Source organism: Coturnix japonica, chromosome 3 (genome assembly GCF_054131305.1).
Source record: "Coturnix japonica strain WE chromosome 3, WE-NBRP24, whole genome shotgun sequence".
Taxonomy (NCBI): domain Eukaryota; kingdom Metazoa; phylum Chordata; class Aves; order Galliformes; family Phasianidae; genus Coturnix; species Coturnix japonica.
The window spans coordinates 73,791,737-73,817,544 of NC_140665.1; the positions used below are offsets into that span (position 1 = coordinate 73,791,737).

At 39.5% G+C, this 25,808-nt stretch overlaps 2 protein-coding genes across 2 annotated transcripts in view; one reads left to right on the forward strand and one right to left on the reverse strand.

The window, feature by feature from the left end:
• The window catches only part of ME1 (malic enzyme 1), a 145,987-nt gene extending 123,396 nt beyond the window's left edge, over nucleotides 1–22,591 (forward strand). The window contains exons 9-14 of the mRNA XM_015858973.3: nucleotides 294–407; nucleotides 11,995–12,100; nucleotides 13,998–14,140; nucleotides 15,453–15,626; nucleotides 20,555–20,653; nucleotides 22,233–22,591. Coding sequence (XP_015714459.2) covers nucleotides 294–407; nucleotides 11,995–12,100; nucleotides 13,998–14,140; nucleotides 15,453–15,626; nucleotides 20,555–20,653; nucleotides 22,233–22,391 — 795 coding nt within the window. The 3' untranslated portion in view covers nucleotides 22,392–22,591. The remainder of the gene's footprint in view (nucleotides 1–293; nucleotides 408–11,994; nucleotides 12,101–13,997; nucleotides 14,141–15,452; nucleotides 15,627–20,554; nucleotides 20,654–22,232) is intronic.
• On the reverse strand, nucleotides 22,232–25,713 carry RWDD2A (RWD domain containing 2A). Its single transcript, XM_015858975.3, has 2 exons — nucleotides 25,500–25,713; nucleotides 22,232–24,517 (listed from the first exon to the last, which is right to left on the reverse strand). Exons 1-2 carry the CDS (start codon nucleotides 25,695–25,697, stop codon nucleotides 23,840–23,842), a joined length of 876 nt encoding a protein of 291 aa, XP_015714461.2. The 5' UTR covers nucleotides 25,698–25,713; the 3' UTR covers nucleotides 22,232–23,839.
• Between the last annotated feature and the right edge of the window lie 95 nt (nucleotides 25,714–25,808).

Genomic DNA, 25,808 nt, shown 5'->3' on the forward strand with positions numbered 1-25,808 from the left:
AAAAAAAAAAACCTACAAAGAATATTTAATATATATTTTTATATGATTATATGGAACAAGTGTTAGTTTTAACATTTAAATTAAAGTTTATTATCCACACTTCAGTTGCCACCCTAAGATGTATCCGTACTTTTCAATATGGTTTCTAGTTACTGAGGATTGGCATCCATTCATTATTGTTTTATTGTTAAATAAAATGAGGTGACTTATTTAAAACAATGGATAGAGGAAACAAGTCAGTACTGGATTTATTTCATTTCTGGTTTCATATAGTTCTTTTATTTTTCCTACAGGCTGCACTGGGGATAGCAAACCTAATTGTTATGGCTATGGAAAAAGAAGGGATGTCTAAAGATGCAGCTGTCAAAAGGATATGGATGGTTGACTCAAAGGGCTTGATAGTGAAGGTAATATGACTTTCTTATTCCTTTAAATGTTATGATAGTTAATAGCAGTCCGTTGATAAAGGCAAAAACATATTTTTTATAACAGGAACTACAGCAGTTCTTCTCTCTTGACATAACAAACACATTTTCTTTTCCAAAGTGCATTACAAAAGTAACAGACTCCAATTTTACTTCAAGGGAAGGTTGATTATGCCTTGTGACCTTGCACTATTTCTGTTTGGGATGAGAATTTATCAGCAGTTCATTAAAAAAGATGGTGTAAGGAAATAAGTGTTCAACTTGTGGATTTAATATTTCCCATGTTAACGCCGCTATTAATTGTTAGTGAAGTCTTAGATTTGGTTTAAAAGAAAGAAAATGTTTTCAAAGCGAATGTTTTCTGGGTGTTGCAGACATGTCACCCGTCTTTGGGAATGGAGATATATTGCTTTGAATAGCCTCTATGCACAGCGATAGGGATCATACTGCAGATGTTGTGGTCTGCAGTGCTATCAACACTGGTCGGATCTGAAATTGCTGAGGGACTGCATCAGTTACCCTTACTTCATTCCTTCTGTGTGCCAAAATAAGGAAACATGTATTCCATGTGCCAGAATAAAGAAACTGGGTATGTTTTAAAAGGTGGTTATGCATTTAATGGTTTGTGAGCTACTTAAAAGAAATGTATGAAAGGCTCATTGGCTCTGCTTTTTAATCTTACTCTTTGGCATTTTTTAGCATTGTTTGTGGCCATCTTTGTTGGCGCTGTACAACGTTGTTGTGTTCTTTAGTTGTCTAATATTTAGGATATTTTGTAATTCACATGCATTTGCATAAGGAGCATGTATTCAGCACTGTGTATGTGAGTTAGTATATTAAACAGTATCACAACACCTTTCATTTGTCTTACTACAGGAAAAATAGTAAGATCATAGACATCAAGATGTAAAAACACTGTAGAAGCCATCTTGGACATTTTTTGCTAGGCAGCATAAAAATTATCTGATTAGGTACAGAAGAAAACTTTAACTTGCTGCAGTTTAAGATACAGATGTTCTTCTGTTTGTTTCAGGCTTTTTAAACAGAAGTTTTTAATGCTTTTGGTTTTCATCTAATATGCATAACATGTTATGGTCCAGACACAGATCTGGTGTCTGTGTCCAGACACAGTGAAGGGCTGTGCAACTACTGTAGCTGATGAAACTTAGAGGTTGCCTAAGACCAATAATGCTTTGCTCAATTTCCTCCCCTGTAGTGACTGGGACTATAGATACAAAAATAATACAACTGGAGGTGTTATGGAAGTTTACTGTCATGGGTAGAAATTTAAGAGCTTCACTGCCCCAAAGCAGTAAACGTGGCCTTGTAGCATGGCTATGCTGCTGAGGTTGTTAAGCAACCTTTCTTCCCTCCTGCTTCTCTTATACCTCTCACTTCTGCTGCTAATTTGATAGTCAGCCTAGAAGCCAGATTGTTGCTCTTGGTACTCACAACTCATTCCTTTCACAGTTTCTAGTTTTTTAGTGCTTCAGTGACCGTATTCTTTCCTCAACACCTTCTAGCTTCAGTGCTCTCAAGCAGGGCCAAAACTAATCACTCCCTTACACAGTTCATAAGTTCCCTTCTTCTGCCTGCTCTTTCTGGTGGGGCTTTACTTGGGTTTTATCCAAAGACCAGTCCACTGAATTTCATGTCCTGCCTGAATTATATTTGTGAACTGTTCATGACAGCCAGACATAATAGTTGTCTGAGATAGATTAGGGCTGACCACTACTTGGCTTGCCAGGGAATTTGGGACCAGATGTTGATTCAAGCAGCGGGAGCCAACAGTGCACATTTCGAGTCCATGCTTGTTGTCCTGGAAGACATGTAGGCAGTGGCCACCAAACCTGGCAGAGTTGGAGGGTCTTGAGAAAGGGTGGCCACTTGCAGCTGTGGTATATTTTGTGGCAGAGCCAGCTGGAACTAGAAGTTAGTGACACTAAAGTGCCAAGCCTGAGCTGAGTGTGAGGAAACTTGTCGATGGTCAAGAGCTCTGCAAATCCTGCCCTGGCTTTCTTCTGTAGCTAGATATCCTAGACAAAAATAAAAATAAAATAAAAATAAATATCTTAGGCCCCTTGAACATGGTGATTTAACTGCCAGGAAGTCATATTTACAGTAAGTAAATATTTAAGTTCTTCCTGGTACCGTTTTTCTGGTCTGAGAAGGAATGCCATGCTTTACATACACTTAGGAGATTACTCTGGCTTTAGCTGATTGAGGAGAAGTGTTGCAAGAGACAAGAGACTTTCCAAACTCTTAGAAATGAGATAAGAGAACAGGAACATTTTTGAGAAGGCTGGACAATAGGAAGGATTCTATTCCCAGAAACCTTTTCATTATTGCTAACAGAAGATTTATCAAACCACAGAATAGCTCACCCATTAAACAACTTTTGCTTAATCTGAACTGACTCTAGTTTCTTACAGCTATCAAGAAAACCTGTACAGTGAGAGTCCCTTAAGATTTGCCTTATCAAAAACTACCTGATTAAAAGTAATGTCCTGGAAACCAGGAGGCCCTTTCAGTCCCAGAAATATTCTGATCTCTTACTTTAACAGTATGAAGAATAACATAATCACTAAAGACTCAGCAATTATTTTGTCCAAGCAAATTATTTTTTACATCTATTTCTGTTCTGTCCTTTGATCACTGATTTTGCAATGCATGGTTATAGATTTAATCACTGTTTCTCCTTTCATCTGCTTTGAATAGAATTTCAACAAGTATAAACCAAAGAAAAATAACCTTGGGACTGTTGTTGACCTCACTGTGAACATCTTCCATCTTTTCTCCCTCCACCAGCCCTAAAAGATGCCACGAAGTCACTTATTAGGCTTTTGCAGCTGATTTTTCCTTTGTGGGTTTTTAATTGTTCAAGTACAGCTGTGTTTTCATTCGTTTGTGTTTTATGCTTTTCTTTTTCCCTTGGGAGCAGTTTTTCTTCATTAAACTGAGTTTGATGACCAGCTTTTCTGCTATGTTGTGGTGAAAGAGCTGGTGGTGAAGGTTGCGTTTATTATACTGTCTACAGTTTTGCTCTCTGATTCATTTTGAATACCTTACAATGCTTGTATTCTAGAGGGCATGTTTTGTTTATGCTATTTATTTATTTATTAATCTGCTCATGTTGGGGCTTTTGCACTCTTGTGTACTTGGAGATTACATCAAGTAGTTGGGATTTGTCTTTAACTCTGAATTTTGTCACAGGGACTGACTGACATATGTATACTGAACTACAATAACATCAGTATGTATTGTCTCCCACATTCCTTTTCTTTCCTATTGTTGTTTTTCTTCTGTTAATGACACAACACATAAACGTGATATGTTCTGAATGCATTTTACCTTCTTTAAAGCTGCCATAATGTTATGCTTAGTTACATTAGTGAGCAAATCTTCACCCATATACTTCAAAGACAGTGTGTTCATTCATCTCAAGTAGCTGAGAAGAGGCAAAAGCTTAAGAAGAGTTTGAGGGAGTTGGTCCCATCAACAACAAAAAAAGATTATGCTCAGTGTGTATTTATTTTAGTTATGTCCTGCAAAACCTTCCTGCAGGGTAGTTCTTGAGCTGCCTAGAGAGACTGTGCAAATAATAAGTTATAATATTTAAAGGGAGTGTACCTATGCTGCAAAATATAACACAATCCTTTTGTGACTTTTACCTGTAATTTGACAGATTGTTTGTATGCCATGTAATTTCCAGCGTAAAAATGAAATTCTATAATGTGGGGATAAATGTCATCCTTCATTTTAAAGAATATATCAACATGAAGTATATTGATCTCGGCAGTTTTTTGCTCCATATTTTCTACTTCAGCACATCAACACTTCTGTCTAATTGAGTACTTTGTATTTCAAATGTCTATCAGATACGTGATTTCATCCCCTGCAAGACTACTGGGCAATCTGGATGAAGTCCAGACTGAGTGGCAAGCTCAGTGTCCCAAAATACTGAGCTCTGTAAGAGGAAAATAGCAACTGACAACAAAATGTTACCTTTTTCTGTGGTCTTAATTATTTAAATTGGAAATACAGAAGTAATCCCATTGTTAATCCTCTAAAACATTTTCAGAGGAGCATAAACTCCTTTCATAGTTCCCCTTTTCCTACTCAGTTTTGAATATCTCTGGCAATCTTATTTGGTAATATTACTCATGACCAGTTAATTGTCAGTGGGAACAATCATCTCTAAAATTCATGGCTTAAACAAGATTTGATTCATACATAATTCAGTCTTGGCTTAGAGAACAGTGGAAAAGAAGGGAGTATAATTGAGACTGACAGAATTACAGTGCCATCTAGGCGTGGCTGCTCTCCCAAAAAACGTGGCAACTCCTAATATGAGAGTGATTTAGTGCTCAGAATCAATTACCTGAATCCAGCTCTGTCTGACTCTTACTGACTTTAATATGCTTCTAATCAGTTTTATAAATTATTGCCTAAAAAACAAACAAACAAAACAAAAACACCTTTGAATTTCAACCTAGGTTTTAAAACCATTTGACAACGGGTTTAATATTCTATATGTTCTTAAATGGTATATCTCCTTTTTCTTTGAACTTTTAGTAATCTCTGCATTCCTTTTTATCAACAGCCAATTGTTATGACTCTTTTACTCCTGTCCTTCATCAGATCTTTTATATCTGATTGCAACTGCCCCCTACTAAGAGCCAAAAAACTCTTGCGTCTTAACAAAGATGCAATGTCTGGTGTATCTCCAAGTGTCATAGACACTTAAAGCAGTTTCTGCCTTATTTTACTCATGTATTGCCTCAGTGGAGTACTCTGTGTTTGCTTTTTCTGTTATTCTCATGACTGGGGAAATAGTCTGTGCAGTTTCATCTTGAATTTATCTTGTTTTATATGAAGTATAAATTTTGTAGAAGGAAAATGCATTAATTTGTCTTTGAGTGCTTATGAATCATTATACTTGTGACTCATACGTGAAAAGTAATCTATGAAAGCAGCCGAAGAGAAGGCAAAAGGCTGGTTGGTGGAGTGTATTCAATTAATGCCCACATTATTTTCTTAAAAAGTGACGCCACCAAATATTTGGATGTTTAATTTGTTGCCACGCAGCTATTCCCTCTTTGACACCATATGCATTGGATGTTCAGATGACATGATTACCTAATCTGGATGGTTTATGATTTCTTATGTTCTGAAATTGCAGTGAAGGATCCTTTTGCCCCATTTTATTTCTGTTGTTCTGCAGGCTTCCAACTTGCTCTACTTCTCAGATCTTCTCGAAATAGTTGTCTTAGTAAGCTTTGTCCTGCCTGTTATTCTTGTATGCTTATGTATGGAAAGTGTATTTTGTATGCTTGGAAGGACTTCCATCTTCTGACAGTGTGTTTTTAAGTTGACACAAGAATTATAGTTCTTACCTAAATCTTACATTTTACTGCTTACAATTATGACATTATCTGGTCAAAATGTGGCAGCTTGCTCTTGTATTTTTTTGTTCTATTTGTTGGTTGCTTTTGCTTCCTCTATCAAAAGAATTGGTATCAAATTATGGTAATCATGTGTTCAGGTCTTTTGTTTCTAAATGAGGTAACGTAGGAGTGCGTGTCGCCTGCAAGTCCTTGATCTTCAGTGATATGCTTCTTTTCTTTTAATTTTATTTGCTAAGTTTGGTAATTGATATTAACCTTGAGTTCTGTGTACATAGGGCATCCCATAGTTGCTGCCTACAGACATGGAGCTGAAGTCGTGTAAAGATTATCTCCCAACGGAGGGTTGTTTCACCCTTTCTCCCATGACTCTTAACTGCATTTCTCCACCCCCTTTTTTCTTGATGCTTTAATTACTGTTTTGCTTAGAACTCTGCAATAAAGAATTCATTTAAGAAAGAAAACCAAACCAAACAAAGCATTTTTCCAGTTGGAAATGCTGTGCTTTTCCACTTTGCTTTCTTTTTTTTTTTTTTAGGGGGTCTGCAGTTCTCATGTTCTTTTGTGGTTCTCATGTCTTAAGCATTCAGGAACCTTAGATGAATTTATTAATTTATCTGAGTGCTGATCTCTGTTCCCTTGTTTAAATAAGCTGCAGTTGACACAGCCAAATGGAGGCAAGTATTTATATAAATAGATTTGTGCCTCCCTGGTTGAGAGATGGGACCAGTGCCAGTGCAGCGTCTAATGTGGGACAGAGCAGTCATCAGGGTGCTCTGGCTTGTTCTCTTCTGCCTCCGAGATGATGGAAATAGTGAGTCTTGGAGAGCTTCCAGCCGTGCCACTTGCCTGCCTTACGTAAAGCTGCTCTGCTCTTCTGCACTGGTACACAGGGCTACCCCTGAGGGACCAGCTCAAACAGGCCATGGCATTAGATTTCTAATTGGTAGCATTTATGAGATTTGCCTCTTCATTTTTTCAGTGTCCCATATATATTTCTGCTGTGCAGCCTGGGCTCCTGTTTTTACAGCTGTTTTCTATGAGTTTTCTCAGGGTTTTTGATGGGTCGGTTTTGTTTATTATCTCACCCTCCATGTGATTCTATGGTACGATGATATGAGCAATTTTCTCTGGAAACTGTGATGTATGTTTGCATGAAGTCTGATCCTGGGATATCCTTTCCTTGTGATGTGCATCAGCTATTGTAACCAACTTAAACTTAAACAATAAAACAAAATAAAACCAATAAGAAACACCCTAAAGCTGCAAATTGCTTACAGTTCAAATCCAACATGCAAGCAGTTTTTCATAGAACTGCTACCTATTCAGTTATGTTACTTCACTGTGCTCTTTTGATTCAAAATCCCAGTGCACAAATCACCATGTATTACTATTTTTAGTGATGATATCTAATATCAGTGACTCTTTCTTACGCATTAGAAAGTATAGATGTTATAGGTTTACCAAGATCGAAAGTTCATATTGTCATCATCAGAGAATGCTGCTATTGTTTCTTTATCTCTGTACTTTGACTGCTGAATTAACACAGTCTACATTGTAACTCATTTGCTAATAAAGAATTTAGCTCATATTACTTTCCATCTGAGATACTACAGTAGCTTCAAATATAGCAACCTGTCTGTTTTGAGGTGTTTTTGTGCTCTTTTGTTCAAATCCAAAACATCCCATTTGTTTCTTGGTACTAAATGATACTGTGGTAGAAGCAATATTTTTCTCCTCTGAAGTAATTTCTGATATTTTCATTGATTCTTTGGACTGAGGTTTCATTAATTGTCTGAGAATAATTCCCTTCACCTTCAGCAGTCTAGAGAAAATGCATTGTATTGTTTCTCAGTACATTCTCAGGCAGGCTGAGAATGCATTAAAGATACTGTGGTTGTCTTCACAGTATTACAGTATTTAGTCTGGGGCTTTTTATTCAAGCAAATTTTGTATGATGCACAAGGAAAATTACCTATTGTATACAAGTTAATGAAATACTATGAGAGTATGTGCCATTCAGAAAGACTTCCGTAATGAAAAGTAGTTGTCTTTCTTTCCTTTTCTCCTATGTATTTATTTTTATTTAACTTCCTGGGATGCTGAATACGTTTAGGAGACTAAAGCAAGGAGAATATATGACCTCTTTTCTAACTTTACCTTCTTCCTTCTGTTAAAGAGTTTGTGTCTTCCGATCTGAATAACTACCCAGCTATCATGAAGGGTTTGTTGGTTTGGCTGTGGATTTCAGTGTGAAAGTCTTTCTGCTTTTATTTGGAGACTGTTATCTGATGCAGGAAACGTGCTTGATATAAATCACAGAAAACAAGTTAAGATAATTTAAGATTATTACTGTCTGTTGCGGATGAGTCTTCAAAGCTCTGTTTGAACAGTGGTGAAAAAACATCCTTTGATAGGAATCCCTGCTAAAATTCATCCCCTGTTTGGCAGTATTTAAGTCCTGCAGTAAAACATGAGAATATATTCAGACTCAGCATGCTAAAAGAGATGTGTCTTTAGATCCCTGATTTTCTGAGCACTTTTCATTGAGTGAGTGCATTTTTAATGCTAAATGAGCAAGACAGTGGACTCAAAAAGCAAATACGTATGTTAACAAAGATGTTTCTTCTTAAGAGTACTGGGGCTTCATACAGAGGCCCAGAGCTCACTGGAACTCTTTCTTAGTGTTAGAATCTATTTTGCCTATTGGAAGAAGTACCAGTGAGCTACATGCCATGTTAATGTTAGGGTTATGCCAGGAGGCAGGCTTGGGGCTTCTGGAAGACCATTGATTCCTATGCTGACAGATCTGTTTGCATTGCATCCCTCCTGAGTCAGGAGTGAGAGTGCAGAAAATGGCAGGAAGCCAAAATGGGCATCTCTGAGTTTTGGCTCTATCCTTTTCTATCTTCTGTCTGTAGAATCTCAGGGAATTCCTGTTATTTTTCCCTGTGTTTGGGTGGGGGGCACTTTGTAGGCCTCTACTAAGTGGACCTGCATCTCCCTAGTCTGAGGTCAAGCACTCAGAATTGTTCCTTCCTTCCTGTATGTTTCTTCCTTTGTGCAAGGCTTCCCTGTTGGCAGGGCACTAAAGGATGCTTGCAGTGCTTTTCCCAAGCTCCATATTTTTGCTGAACTTAGAATTTATACTCCCCAGATTGGCAAATTCTTGTCTAAACCCCTGTTTTCTAAATCATCAGTGTTTTGCAACCAAATTTCTGAGTAAGTTATTAGGGAGGCATAGTGTAGCTCCATTAGGATCACTGAATTAACAACTAAAAATATTTCTTCAAATCTACTATAATACAGACACAAACACACACACACACACACATATATATAAAAGTATATGTGTATATTTATATATATATTTATATATATATATATATATATATATATATATATATATATAAAACTCTAACCCTAGATTTCTCCTACAAACAGTTTCCAAGCAAAAATCCCTGTGTACACAGCCTTTGTTATTTTTGCTAAGCCACAGAATTGAGTATTTCATTTTTAGTTAATATGCTAAAAAAATATTTACTTGGAGATGTGATTCATTCTGACTAATGGGATCAAACTAATTGAGGTCAAAGCCAAATGAACTTTAACTTATAATCTTTCTTTTTTTTTTCTTTTTCCCTAGAATGGTAGAAATTGAATATGTGAAATTTAGATAGGGTAGAAGTGATAGCCAACAGCTTGTGAAGGGATGCAGTGGATCACATCCAGTTTACTTTCTGAGTACCCCCCTGTAGCTAAGTTATTGAGATGATCATGAGTGTCAGCAGGAAATGGGGTCTGGATTCGTTGGTGTTATGTCAGTAAGGATGTGGACAGTTCTTCCATGATCTTGGATTTAAAATGCTGGATTTCCTCCTTGATAGCCAACCAAACATAAGATTACACTAAGAAAAGAGTGCCAATGTATTTCTCCACAAGTAAGTCAGCCTCTGGCCTCTTAGCTGTTATTGGTGGTGGAAAAACAGAGGGTTTCATTTCCCCACCAATCTGCATGCTCCCATGATCAGAGCTGCAAACCTGTAGACCCTGAGAGTCTGGGGCAGGCTGAGGAGTGGACCAGCCTGTGTCATAGCAATTAGAGATTTATTTTATATTGGGTAACCTCAGTGGGACTGAATTCAAAGGCCAGATTGAAAACGGGCTTTCCCAACAGCTGCCTGATAAGTCATCAAGAAACAGGTCAAAGGGGCAGAAGAGGATGAGATTTTTCCACAACACCCATTCAAACCCAGTCATACTCCCATTGCAAATGTTAGGGGTGATTCCTGTTTTGAAATGGACGCATCTAAGACATGCGTGCATAGACTGTGGTGACATCTGCTGGAGTACTGGGAAATGGCAGATGGGGAAGAGATTGAAGCACAAACATGCCTGAAGTTGTTAATATTGCAGGAGTCTCTCAAGGCTGAGAAGTTTACATATTACCCACAAAAGAAACTAAGTGCCTTTATGATGGGATTTATCTGGTAATACTTCCAAGAGAACCCTTAAGACCTGTACATACACACAAAGATATAAGCCTCTTAATTAGAAAACTGTATTTATAATTTTTTTAATAGAAAACTATAAAAAAATAAGGACCTGAGGAGTATGAATCTCTGGAAATTCATTGTCATCGGGGATGAGTCAAGAGGAGCTGGCATCCTGAGGCAGAACAGCAGACCACATAACAGACGTACCCTGTTTCCTGTGGTACCATCTGGAAACTTTTCTTACAGTGGAACATAAAAATTTGCCTTCCCTTTGGTGTACCAGTTCCTGTGGCTGCTGTTCAAAGAGCAGCAGAGGAACTCCAGCACTGCCACACTGCATTGTCTAATGTACACTAACAGCTTGTTCATTCTTGTTAAAATTAAGCAAAGAATGTCATTTTTTAAGTGACTTGAACCCAATAGAATGTGCAATACTAAGCTGAGTTAAAATAAAATAGTCAAAATAAAATAGTCAGCTTCACAGGCCTCGGTGGAATCACAGAATGAATTCTATTCTGAAACTTCAGCATGGTTTTAGTGATCTTTCTGGGATTAAAGAAACTTTTTGTATTATTGGTAGGATAAGGCTTGGCTATGGAGATAAGGATACGCATCTGTTCCAGCTATTTATATATAGGTACTATGGTTAGGCAGCGGTTGGACGTGATGATCTTTGAGGTCTTTTCCAATGTGAGTAATTCTATGATTCTGTGATTTTGTCAAAATTATTTCACATCCTATTTTCCTTCTGTACTTCCCTAGATGTCTTTATCATCTTCTACCTGCTTAAAGGGTAAGGTATTTGAGGATCTGGCACTGCCTCTGGGATGTGAGTTTGAAAGTGCCCACACAGTGGTGGGACTGGAGGAGACATACATGCTTTAAACAGTTTCGGCTGTTCTGCTGTGTGTGTATAGACAAAGTTCCACGCATTTAGGCAGTGAATGTAATGTTTACTAATGTGGTACCCTTCATGCTCCCATTCCATATCGCTTACACTGAGCTTTGAACCTGTCAGTGTGCTGTCCTGTAAAGCCCTTTTTCATGCATCTGTCATGGAAACCTTGTGGGGCACCAAAGGAAATTGCCAGTGTAGATCACGTGAAGTTTGTTTCACAGCTAAGTTAATTTTGTTAATTAAAAAACAGTGCATGGAGCAGATGGTTAGAACATTTTTTATCTTTAAGAATGAATGACTGAAATACAAAGACTCATGAAGTAAAATAGTCTCCCTTACACTTTCCCCTGCATTGTGTCTCCATTTTTAGGCAAGAACAAACCTGAAAAAAGCTTCCTATCCTGGCACTTTCGTGTTGTTTGATGTATAACAAAGAGTTTGAGCAAATGTTAGCAAGTATGACAACTTTAAAAATGCTTCAAAGAAGAAATTTGTATTTCATTGTTAATTCAGTTGTTTCCTAGAGCTTTTATGACTATAAAGTAAAACTATTGAATCTAATTCATCTGTTTCTTCGAATTGTCCTGAGCTACCCTAAGTGTGTTAGTTGTAAACAGTGTAACGTATTCCAATATGGTATTTGTTGACAGATGCAAAAGCAGTAGTGAAGATAGGACGAGTTGAACCAGATACTTCGTAAACTGATTATTCCAGGATATTAGGTTCCAGAAAGTTTATAATAAATATCTTTTTCTTTTTCCCTTGCTCAGGGGCGTGCCTCAGTAACAGAAGAGAAAAGTCGTTTTGCACATGAACATGCTGAAATGAGAAATCTAGAAGATATTGTTAAAGATATAAAACCATCCGTGCTAATAGGTAATTTCTTTGACTTTAAAGCAATGACCTTATTCTTTGTTTGGGAAAAAAAACCCGCACAGAGATGTGGCTTTATCTGAAGACAAGATCATGTTCCTCTGAACAGAGTTTACCTTTGTGGTTTTTTAAAAAACACTAGGAACATAATGGGCTCTATTAAGCAACTGAACAAATATCAGTTATCCAAGCATGTAACACAGCTCTCACTCCAAACCATCAGTTTTAAGGGGAAAATAATCCAAGTTGTTTTAAACATCTAATAGAGAAGCTTATCACCTTCCTAAATTACTTCTGATCTAATGAGGACAATGTAATACAAATGACCTCAAACTTAGGCTGAGAAAACAGAGTTAAACAAATGCAAAGCTGCGCAATTATGAGACAGTTGCATGGGAATATTCTTTATTCTTTTCCTTTGCATTTAGGTCCTTAATCATCAGTCCTTTGTAAAGACCAAAACACAGGTTTTACAAAGGCTTTTGCTTTTGTATGAGTTGCGGGGTTTTGATCTCAGAGAAGAATTATTCTACTGTCTGCACTTTGGTTGTGGTATTTCAGTGACACTTTCAGGAATGAACAGCAAATACTCATGAACTGTTAGTCCGTAAAACTTGAACAGTTATCTGCCTAGTAAAATCATTCATGAGATGCTAGAAAATCTGAAACGCCACAGTGAGAATTATGCTACATTTTTACTATGCCTAGAACACATTGCCCTTATACAATAAAATCTGCTTTTTGATATCGATCGTAAATGAGGTAAAGAAATTTGGCTTGGGTTTGTATGTTCTCCTTGTGCAGACACCAAACTGACCTTTAGAATAGGCAGTGTTGGGATGCACCTTTAGGCATGAGTTATGAGAAGTTACAGTCTGAACCAGGAGACCCAAGCTGCAGACTTCCATCTCCTGGCCTGCATTTTGGATCCTTTCCTACTCCCTCACCTGAGCATTTTTTCCTGCTTTGGAAACTCAGAATGCTGTGTGGAAAACAGAGCACAGGTGTCAGAGCTCTGAGCAAGGAAGAGGCCACCTTCTCTACAGCCTACTTGAGAGGTTTTCCTGAGAATATGGAGAAATAAAAGGTCACTCCAAAGACTGTTAGATGAATGGTTTCCCATGGAAAGCATGGCGATCAGAAACCTGACCTTTGGATTCCCAGCTCTTGTAGGTTAGGCAGAAATACAGGTTTTCTTTGTATCCCAAAAACATGATTTTCTTCCCCCCCCCCCCCCTCCCCCCCATTTTCTGAGGATCTGAGATCCGAGATACCATACAGTAGCTACACGTCTACACTGTAGCAGAATCCAACTTAAATTAGATGCTTTCATACTGCAAGGCTGGCACTTGGTCCTTCTGGAAAGCATTTATAAGTGTGGACAGGGGAAAGAAAACCATTACTTTCAATCTCTGGTAGGATGGAAAGTGTTGTATTTTAAAAGATCATTGCTATCAGGGAAGCCTCAGACTTGTAACTGCAATTATCTGACAGCTGAGGCTGGAGATGACAGCATGACCAGCTGTAGGAAACAGAAGCTGTAGTTCATCCTCTTCTTGTCACACAAAAAAACCTGAAGACTGATACACTTGGAGCAGTCATGAGACTTAACAGAAAGAGATACACCTGTCTACTCTGTAAAGTGAGAAGTCCACCAAAAGGCTCAGAGACGTATAGACCCTCTCTTACATTGGAGATAACACTTAAGTTTCACCATTGCAAAATCTTGTATACAAAGCTTTGTTTTTTTTAACCACATGTGTTAAGAAAAAGATTGAGCTACATTTTAGAGATGAAGGTACGCGGTAAAAGAAACACCGTTCTTCCAAGTGTGGCAGGTGTTACTTATCTGGAACTAATTACCTTTTTTGCTTGTCATATGTGTGTTTTTCTTCCTCAGGAGTCGCTGCAATTGGTGGTGCTTTTACTAAAGAAATTCTTCAGGATATGGCTGCTTTCAACAAAAATCCTATTATTTTTGCTCTCAGCAATCCTACCAGCAAAGCAGAGTGCACTGCTGAGCAATGCTACAAATATACAGAGGTAACCAAAGATTAATATCTGCCCAGTCTATGTAGTTTAAAGCAAACCTCAAATTTAAAATGGGGAAAAGGTAGAGGGTGTAATAACAGGTACTGATGATGTTTCTACCTGTCGCTAAGGTTTAACTGAATCAAGTGACCTTTTTTTTCCCCCACATTTTATCAAGACAGTGTCATTGAAGATAATACAAGCTTATACCCCCATAAGTAGTTGACTGTATGTATTTTATAGTGGTTTATGTTTAGATTTCTTTTTGAATACAGAACAGTTAGAATGACAGCTTCGGTGTTTAAAAGACAAATTTAGCATGGCCATTGCCCACTGAAACGTACACAATTACAGTGCAGTGCAAGAATCAGGGAAACGGACTGCATGGAGGGCTGGCTATAATGGGTAACAGCATCTGGCATGCAGAAAAAGGGATTTACTGCAGCATTTGATCTCTCACCAAAACATACAGTAAGCAGGCCAGGAAAATATTGCATGACACCAAACTAAACAGAATTATCTTCTGAAGAGCTGAATAGCAAATATGGTATATTTTAAAATGCACACTTTCAATTCTCTAAAATAGGCATGGATATTTCTGATACAAAGTGCCTCTGAAGTTTTTAACATGATATTTATCACCTCAGTAGTGCTAGCATAAATAAAGGCCAGCTTCTCTTCCCGCCTCAATTTACTACTTAAATACTAGGGTGTTTTTTTCTCAGCTGGGCAGGAGCTCAGAACCTTTGGTGCAGAGCCACTGAGATATCACTGCTTCCCTCAGTGCTCTGAAACTGATTGATACCAAGCCTTGTACTCCAATTGTCTAGTGCTAAGCTATCAGCAACATCAGCCTTGTCTCTATGTCTGGCCACCCCATGTGCTTCTGCCACTCTCTGATGGCAATGCCAGAGCAGGCCCCATGCCTGCAGAACACCACACTCAGGTTCATTGTTACTGTGACAGTATTGTACCTTCCTCTCTTACATCTGTAGGTACCTATATTCTTCCCATGTGCCATTCCTCTGGCATGGACACACAACATGAATAACTGGTGCTGGCCTTCACCTCTTCCTCCTCTAAAATGTACAGATAGCTATCATTCCTAAACATGGCAGTACGTACTCTGGGCCATATGATAGCCACAGACAATCACAAGTAATTTCTATGCTGTTGAATATTTCTCAGCCAAATGAACACTCTCCCGGAAGAAATATTAATTAGATTAAACCCAGCTTCCACAGGGGTCAATATTTAAAAGGGTATATGAAATATGTGAACAGTGTATTCTCATATAACATTATTCCTTTGGTTTCCACTTTAGGGACGTGGTATTTTTGCCAGTGGAAGTCCTTTTGATCCCGTCACTCTTCCAAATGGAAAAACTCTATATCCTGGGCAGGGTAACAATTCCTACGTGTTCCCTGGAGTTGCTCTCGGTGTTATTTCATGCGGACTGAAACATATTGGCGAGGACGTGTTCCTCACAACTGCTGAGGTACTGTATTAAAACTTATTTACATTTCTTAACATGCTAAATTGGTAGTAATAAAAAATTATACAGAAACAACTAAATATTATCTTTAAAATTGAGAAAATAGTGACTTTTTCCCCCTTAAGATTTTATTTACAATGTATACCGTTTCTTTCTAACAAGGTGATAGTTGGTCCAAAGGACATCTGATGGAAGCCTCATGTTCTGTTAGAGTGGAAATGAGAGAGACCCTTTGGCACTGTACTGTCATGTGTGCCTATGTACAATTTACATACGCGTGCATACAGGTTTAATTTTAGACTTGTAATCTAATGTTGGTAGCTTGGAGTGACTTTTGTGGGTGTTTTGTCCTGATCCTTAGAGAAGCTGTATGAGAAGCTGGAGAACACATCAGTAGCGGCTTACATGGATTAAGCCTAAAAGCAATGAAGTTAGAAATTATGGAAGAACCAAAAAAAAGGAAAAAGTTGCACCACATAGCAAAAAAGGGAATGCCTGATGCAACTCTAAACGATATTGCATTCCAGTATTCTTGCTCCTTGTGTCTACTTCATGGATTAAAGGGAAGAAAGTGGCCATTTACTATCACCCTGAGGCTATTTGTAAGCAACATGATTCTATCACCAATAGTGTGGGGTATGAAGCTTTCTTCAAGGGCAGACACTTTCAAGCTGCCACTGCTGGGTTGCTGATGTTTTGTTTGAAGGTGCACACTACAGCATCTTTTAAGAGGTTTGCCAGCAGTTCGCCCTCTATGAAAAAGACATTCACAATTTCCATCTTTAAAATTAGTAGAAGGCGCAGACTGTCTCCACTAGCTTTAACCATCCTAAGAGGGCAATGATCCATCTCATAAGTCTTTGGATAATTATATCCTCCCTTTAAATCCTCCCCTGTAATTTCAGTTGGACACGGTGATCTTCACTTGCTGGTCTAAACTGCTGTGTTAAACAGTTGTCTCATTTCATTCTACATGTTGCTTTTGTTTTGGGTTTTCTACACTGGCACCAGGTTCAGTGAGTAACTATTTACAACACACCTGGAACTGAGAGAATTCACATTTGGTCTTCCTCACTGTGTGAGAAGCAATTTATTACTGGGGGTTCGGTGAGCTCAAGGCAGTTTACTGAACAAGGACAGACCTGGCAGATCAAAGGATCTTTGCCCAAAGAGTTATTACAGGTGTTAAGGACAGAAGTGCTGCTTAGGTCCTCAGCTATCATTACAGTACAAAGCGAAGGTACATTTTCTACCTGTTTGTTTTCCTCTAGATGTTTTCTGGTGAAAAGAAGGAAATCAAAATAGTCCCCTGTGTTTTTCAGAAGCTTTGTTAGTACTATACATTCAAAATGGAAGGGCTCTGCAAACATCATAGAGCCAAAAAGATGCTTTTTAATTAAAGGAACCTTCTCAGTTTGTAGTGGTAGCTCACTTGAAAAAGCATAAAATCCAAGCAGCCCAGGCTGCATGTCTGCTGCTGCTGCTTCCTGCTTTGCTGCATCTCCAGTTAAATCTGATAAAAGTCACAAATAGCTTATTGTAACTGCAACACTTTCAGTGCTCTTTTCTTCATGCCAAGTAAAACACAATGTAACTTTGATTTAGGTTTGATATAGCTAAGGTGCTGTAAAGCTGTAACATCTCTTAACTGTAGGCAACTTCTCTGGATGATGAGGGACATTTATTATTACCTATGCTATGTCTTACCTAACACAACAGAAGGGAAAGAGAATTATGAACCAACTGAATATTCCCGGCATGTATGATGTACAAGTTACTCCTCTCGCTATAGAATATATGTGCTATAAAAGTCAGGGTGCTCCTATTTGTTTTATAGCATTTGCCCAGTCTTGGCTGCCTTGCACTTTTTTCTGTTAAAAACTGTAATTAACTAAACTTTGAACAATGAGAAGCTGTCACACTGGGTTGGACCTACAACCCAAAGAGCCCTGTACTTTTTGTAAAGGGAATGAGAGCAGAAGCTGAGGAAGGGAGGGCAAATAAAGGGAAAGGACAGAGTGATCCCTCTGCTACAAATGTCTTCTCAGCAATCCGTGCTGTACAGACTTTGAGTTGGAAGTTTTATCCCTGCGTGGCTTTCTCTCACAAACGAGACCAACCTCTTTTAAAACATTTGAGTATTCCAACATCTTTTAGCAATTAGTATCACAATTTAATTATGAGCTCCATGGAAAAAGAAATTCCTTTCATGATTTCCTGCTGTCTGATGATTTAGGTATCCTACAGCATGGTGAGAAATAATAACCTGCAGTTGTCTTATATTTTGTTGTATTCTCTTGCAGTTTTCCTTTCTCTTCTTTTGGGAGTCTGTCTGATTTCCTTGTACAAAACCCAACCTTCTGATCGCCCTTGTTATTCTTTATACCATTCATGATTCTACCCTATTCTCACCTGAAGTAGCTAAAGAAACATGCACAGTGATCTTGCATCCCAGATTTATTAATCCACAATAATTACATTTGCTTAGTTGCCTCTCATTTTCTTAATAATTCCAATCATTGATTCATCATTTTTTCCCCATTGCCATTAACCTACTGTTCTCAGGGAACACTCTTTCAGAGACCACAGAAAGAATGTGTCATTCACGTTGAAAATGTTTCCAATACTTTTGCTTATATAGGAGAATATCAGAAGGAACAGCCATCTGTACAGGCTAAGCTTGCTAACCTTCCCACTTCAAGCATCACCTCCATGTTTTACGGCTTGCTTTCAATCAGCCCTATCACGATACAGAAATATTCTGCCCCTGACCTTTCTTTTCAGCGATGGGTTTCACTGTCAGCAACTTGCTTTCATCTTTTCTGCAGAACCTCACTGAACTGTGAACAGCAAAACTCTCTTTTAGTAAGCTTCTCCTCACACATGCACATGTATATCTTGTTTTACCAAAGGGCCATGCACCATTTTTACGTAACCCAGCTGATGTTACGGAAAGCAAAAACTAGATCTTATGTTATTGTAGCTCCCCCTAGAGGGGTGTTATGTCTGCTGTATTTGTCAATATCAGATTAAAAGGTAAACAAACGATCTTCCTTCATATATTATACTGAACCAGGGTGTGCAACCACTTCCTGCACTTGTTCCAGTTTCACCTCCATATGGAAAATGCTGCTTCACCTAACAGGGTGTTGGGTATATTACAAAAAAAGAACGGGATCTCTTTGAACCTGTAGTTACCGTTGTGTTAGTCCTTTAATTCAAACATTTAATCTGCTGCTGTCACCAGGAGGAGCTGATGATAGCCAGGTATCTTTTCTGCTGCAGTATGTAAGCAGTGTGTGCAAGGCCCTGTTTCCCACATACACATCTCCCAGCTGTAGGAGCTACTTGGTGCTCTGTTACAAGTACACTGCTAGCTCCTTCTCTGAGGCACCCTTCTCGCTTTCTGTTTGGGCCTTGTTATCAGAAGGACAGATTCCAAGGGCAAGCTTGATGTGCTAAACTGCAATTGAATATTGCAGTTTTTGATGTCTATTATATGTCTATTGATGTCTAGTATATGAGTTTTGTGCTTAGTTTACTCAGAAGTTATTTAGATTTGTTCCTGACTATCAGCTCCCTAGAAGGTACAAAGGTGGACAGCTAAAGAACTGAACCCATCAAGTCCACCAAAGAGATTCCAGAATAGAAGCCAGGTTAGTGAACTGCCCCCAGATGATTCTCAGGCTCAGCAAACCCAAGGCTGGATTATCTATTTGCTTCAGATCCTCGAGCTCTACATTTTAGTTAGAGACAAGAAGAATATCATTAGAACCAAAGGCATCTTCAAGATCTTTTGCTTCTTAAAAGTTATCTGTAGTAGTAATAGAGGAAATTCATGAAAAAAGACCATGTGTGCAGTCTCTCTTCACTCTGCTGAGAATGCCCTCACACTGCATGGTAATAGGTTTTTCTTGGGGGCCAATGAGGAAATGGTCAAATTTTCTTCAGCTTGCCCTGCTTTCCTGACCTATACATTGCTGGAGACAACTGCAAAACAATTCCAGTCGTGGTGAAAGGTCCAAGCAATAATATCCAGGCTGTGGAGGAGATGCTTGGATGTGAATCAGAACTTTTAGGAACTAGAGGGAATGGTTTCAAGCTACAGCAGGGGAGATTCAGGCTGGACATTAGGAGGTATTACTTCTCAGAAAGGGTGGTCAGGCATTGGAATGGACTGCCCTGGGAGGTGGTGGAGTCACCGACCCTGAGGATGTTCAAGGAACGTTTGGATGTTGTGTTGAGGGACATGGTTTAGTGGGAGCTATTGGTAACAGGTGAATGGTTGGACTGGATTATCCAGAGATTCAAAATAATTTCTCTAGCAATCTGCTGTGGCTGAGGTGACAGACCTGCTGCAGCATTCAAGTGGTGTGGACGCACCCTCAAGCAGCAGTGGGTTTGTTGCCCCAGCAAGCCAGAATTTAGACCTTCTGTTTATCAATCAGCCTGCAGTGACTTCCAGAGACCCTGGAGAATCTGACTTTAGTTTGCTATGTGGTTGACTGTGTTTCCTTTTCTGACCTCATACAGACTCAGTTGGTGAGCTGGATGTGTAAGAAACCTGGTTAGCTGCTAGTAATTTCATTGAAAGCATTTTACACTGAAAGTTTCAGCACTACTTTCTGTACAGGATGACTTAACAACCATCAGAATAACATGTACTTCTACAATTTTAGAAGTCTATGACCCAGCTAAAATCAGCAGCTGGAATTCATGTGTCTTAGTGAACAATTTGCTAGTTTATATGCCATGGTCTCGCTAAAGACCCTGTTCAGTGCCCTCTGTTCTGTTCATCACACAGCCTTTCAAAGCTTTTATGTCAAAGATTTCCCCTTACCTAAAGAAAAAGAATAACAAAGCAGTATCAGATTTGATATTAAGAAATATACAGCTGTGTCCGCATTTAAACATGTCTGCCTTATTTCTAGGTAATAGCTCAGCAAGTTTCAGAGGAGAACTTACAGGAAGGCCGCCTGTACCCTCCTTTAGTCACAATTCAGGAGGTGTCACTGAAGATTGCTGTGAGGGTAAGTCATTCCAGTCTTCTCTGGCTTCTTTTCTTCCCATGCTATGTAACTGAGCATTAGATTGCATCAGCTGACACATCTTCACACAAGTTGATTTACAGCAATCTTGGTCTAGTAGTAAATTTATTTCATTTCAATTCATAAATGCTACCCCAAATTTAACTCCAATCCAAAGAGGAAGGAGTTGGAACCCCAGAATGTTTGTTTACTGATGTAGACAAATTCATTCTGGTTATTGAATATCCTTCTGAAACAAAAACAAGGAGTTTTCATGCATCAAATACTTCCCATAGCTTCACTTAGTCTGCATTTAAACTACTACTAATAAAATCCTTCTTGCCACTCATGTCTTCTTAGGCAAATGATAACTTTGTCCTGTAAATGTCAAAACATTACCAAGATTCCTCAGGCTACATCAAACGTGGCAGAAACACAGTGATGGAAACTCCTCTGTTGTCTCTGATAACTTGAATGTGTGTTGAAAAAGGAAAATGTTATTGAACATGTCTGTCTGCCTGATCTCTGCTGTTATTCCTACCACTACCTACTCTGGCTTGTCCAGCACCAGAGGCTGAGTGATGGCCTCTGTCCTTTCCAGGGAAGAAATACTTTGAACATTTTTGGAATACCAAATGCAGAGTGTAAATTCAGACCTCATTCAGCTGTGATTATCGTGCATGCAGACCTGAAAAGAAACTTACATGAATACATGAATACATGCATCTCAGTCAGCTCTGCTTGGGGCTCCAGATGAATTCTAAAAGGGAAGCCAACATTCCATAGCTCTTCCCCTTGGAGTACTGGCTTCCCACCAAGCTAATACATTTATGTTTTAAAGTGATGGCTAAGGAGAGCAGGAAGAAGACTTTGCCTTCCCTTTATTTGAAGTAAGACCTTTTGTCTGTTTGCCAGGTGCAGCTGAAGCAGATCTCAACAAAGATTAATGCTGCTTTAAAATAGCGTGTAAACCTTCCTTTATTTCACAGAGGAGCATCTAGTCAAAGGATGTATATATCTCAAGTTGGTGTTCTTCAGATGTGACAACATGCTTTGATGCATTGAGTGAGCTCCAGTCCCTTCCAAACTCCATTAATTTGCCACAGCAAATTGATGCAATGTAGAATGTGATTGATTCTGATCTCGTTGATTTCTCAGTGAAAAAGTACACAGGCTTTCCCCAGTCATACAGAAATTAAACCTGTGCACCTTGTTTTGTGTTCACCTGTGAGAAATGCTTTATCAAGCTGGTAAATAATGAACTTCCCTCATATGCAAAGGGCATGGAGGCTTGGAATAAATCACTCTTGCCTTATGTGCTTTATAGAAGGTGGTAAACCAGGGTAACCTGCTCAGAATGTAACCCTGTGAGTTCAAAAGCAGCATGAATCAGACAAATAAATGCATACATCACCATATTCTTCATCTTTTTCTATGCATGTTAGCCCAGATCCAGCATAACATGACGTGACTGGCAGCACCAGAGAAGATGGCATCTTGATTTTGACCTAATTCCTACTTTAAGTTTCTGTTAAATGTATTCAAATGAAGCACTAATTGGGATTTTAATGCAACTTTCTAGATTGCAGAAGAAGCCTACAGGAATAACACCGCCACCACCTACCCTAAACCCAAGGACCTTGAAGCCTTCATCCGTTCGCAGATGTACAGCACTGATTATAACAGCTTTGTGGCTGACTCGTACACCTGGCCCGAAGAAGCGATGAAAGTGAAACTGTAAATACTTCACGAAGAATAAGCAAATCAGCAGCAGTGGAAAAGCACTGAAATATTCAGAAGGTTTCTGCCTAGAGAGCCGAAGAGTAGATAATTTTGTAAGATTCAGAACAAGTTTTCTAAATCGCAATGTTTGATTAGAAACTCAGATTAAGAAGTCGTAATGATACACAAAACAAAATAAACATTAATCTGAGGGTTGTATTTGTGTCGGTTGCTTTCCAACTGTTATTGCACTTGATACATCCTACGCTATGGCTGTACGTGTCTTTGGATGTCAAATTGAGTGGCTGTACCTTGAGTTCAAAGATTTGTCATACATGTCAATGAGAACTTCAGCAGACAGATGGGAGCTAGGAGTTTAGTGGTTTTCTGTAGGTATGGTAAAGGGAGGACGGTTGGACTAGATGATCTTGTAGGTCCTTTCCGACCTTGTGATTCTATGGTACAGTGGAAAATGAAGAAATACATAGAATGAGAACTGAACCTGCAGAACCTTTGCTGACAATTATTCGGCAACATTAAAATATTCTAACAATGCAACTACGGTCCTGTGAATTGTCAGAGATTTCATTTCCTCGGCAGGATAACCGCACTGCAATTGTTCGGCCTAAAGGCAGTCAATGTCCCTCGCAAAGAGAGAATATCAGAGTATTATAAATAGGCAGCCAAAGCATCCCCATTATTAACAATGTACTCATTGGTACAGTGTACCGAAACACAGCTTTTAAATAGCTGCTAACCAAATAGCTTGATTTTTAGATTTGGGCATCCAAACCTCAAGAGTAAGGGTGGTTTTACTGCTGTCTACCAGTATTCCTACTGTGTTGCTTAGGGAGAAGGCAGAGGTCAGTGCTGTGGTGGTTCTTTAAGGCACAGCTATTTCAGACTCCTCAGGCACAGTCTTCATCTATTGATAACATTTAAATATGACAGTCCTTTTATATGTATATAGACACACACAATATATATATTTCTTTATGTAGTAGCTTTTCAGTGTGCTAGGCCCAGCAATTAAAAAAGCATGATTTGAGCAACTGCTACCATTAATGTAACCAGACCCTAATGAGATCAGAGGAGGAAGATACTGGAAATGGTGGCAATAACGCTATCATTGTACAGACAGATACTACCCAAAGCCTACAAATGATGGGGTGATGTGGGCTTTCTTCCCCCTCCCTCCTACCCCTCTATTAAATGCAAAACTCGGTGCTGTAGTTGGGCACAAGAGTCTTTGCTTTTCTTGGATGGGCTGAATGAAGTGAGAGCAGATGCATCTCTTTCAAAAGACACACTGCAATTCAGAACAGAGCCAGGAATATCTACTTCAATTGTTCTTCTGTCTTCAATAGTGAGTTTCCCTTTTCACAGCAGCTATATTTAGGGACAAATTACCATGTCAGCTTCATCTCTCGCTGTCCAAAGTCAGCATTCTTTTATATGGTTATTTTCTTATTTGTCTGCAAGTTTGCCTTCAACACCAAATAAAATCTGAAAAACATGTTCACTTTGATGCTGTTTCAGGAACTCAAGGAACTGGCCCAGATCCATGTGATAGTCATTCCTCAGGCCATAATCACCGTGGGCCTGAAGCTGCAAATCCTCAAACGTTCGAAAGAGGCGCAGGTTATCAGCGCTTCCCTCTGCTTCCACAGTCTCTACGTGTTTGCATGAAATATGCTTCCAGTTGGGATATCTGATAACACGCCAGAACTCCTCACAGTTTTCTCTGCCTCCCTCCACACAGATCACCCCAGGTTTTCCTGTCAAGCAGAAACCAGTCAGGTTTAATTTCTTGGCACACTCAAAGATCTTCTTCCTCAGTTCCTGCCTGTATATATGATGGCTGTAGATCCACATACGTTGAATTGTTTCTTTAACTACTGCTTCCTTTGAAACACTATCAGCAGAGGCCTTATTGTTTTCCAAGTAAGGCAGGCTGTTCTCTTTCAGCCACCGCACAGCTTCACATACGCACAGTTCACCTGAATCCAAAGAGCTGATGTGAGAAGCGAGAAGAGTGTTGAGCTGCAGCTGTTGCTGCCTGTGCAGCGCATTTGATCTTGCAAAAAGCTGAGGAGCCACATGGGGATACATGTGAGGCAACTGTACCTGCAGTTCCACTTTGACCTTAAAAACAGAGCACACAAACACAGTAAGAAAATTAATTCCACATCTAAGAGAGACACGCTAGATTCCCTTCCATGCCAGAGGCAGATTATGTGGAGATGTAATTAAGATAGTGGTATCATAGAATCATAGAATTACCCAGGTTGGAAAAGACCTTGAAGATCATCAAATCCAACTGCAGCCTAACCAGTACCCTAACTCTAACAACCCTACACTAAATCATATCCCTGAGTACCACATCCAAACGGCTCTTAAACACATCCAGGGATGGCGATTCAACCACCTCCCTGGGGAGCCTGGTATTCTAAAAGCTGGAATTACTATTTGCATCTTTTGTCCCTATAAACTATTCCTTCATCCGGTCCTTCTGTTGTATCTCACTGGGACTCTCCCAACATATCAACTGTTATCACAGCTGTTCTCTTCTGCCCTCTACAGAAATGGTGCTATGGTTTGAAAGCAAGTACACAGGTGCTACTTATGGGGCATTCCTATGTCCCATATTCCTATTATGGGACATTTCCAGTGCATGTTTTCAGTATAAGCTCAGTTTTGATACAGTGACAAAATACAAGACCCTCAGAAGGAAGTGGCTTTGAGAATCTCCCCCCTTGCCAAACATACTTCTGAACAGTGAATTCAGCCCAGCTGACAAACGTATTCCCGGAACACACCGAGTTATATGAAGGACGCTTATGATTATACACACTATATTACACTGTTGAGTTTCCTTGGTTATACAGCACCGTAAGACATCGTAGCACTTCAGTTCTCTGGAAACCAAACTCTGCCTACAGTCAAAGAGCAGGAGAGGACTCACAAGCACTCAGTGCTTGATGCTCTATCTCTGGAGGTGTTTAAGAGGAGGTTGGATGGGCAGCCTGGTCTGGTATTAAATGCCAATTGCTCCCCCCCTCCCCCAGCCCCCACTCCTCCCATTAGGGCACACGTTTAGTGCCCTAAAACCAGGGGCAGCTCTCACCTCCGGCTCCCCGACATCGACAGCGACCGAATATTCGAGCCTCGGGGGCAGGGACTGGCCGCCGTCCCTCATGTAGCGCTGCAGGGCGGGCACGGCAGCCCCGTCCAGGCTGATCTCCCCTTTCTTGGGGAACATGGACAAGAGCATTTCCAGCTCCAGCAGCTGGAGCTCCAGGCAGTCCCGCACGGCGGCAGCCATGGCACCGCGCTCACACGTCACGGCCGGGGGTGGGAACCTGAATCTGCGTGATGTCTGCGGGGCCGCGGCTGGTTCCGCCCCACGGAACCTACGGAACATACAGACTGATTG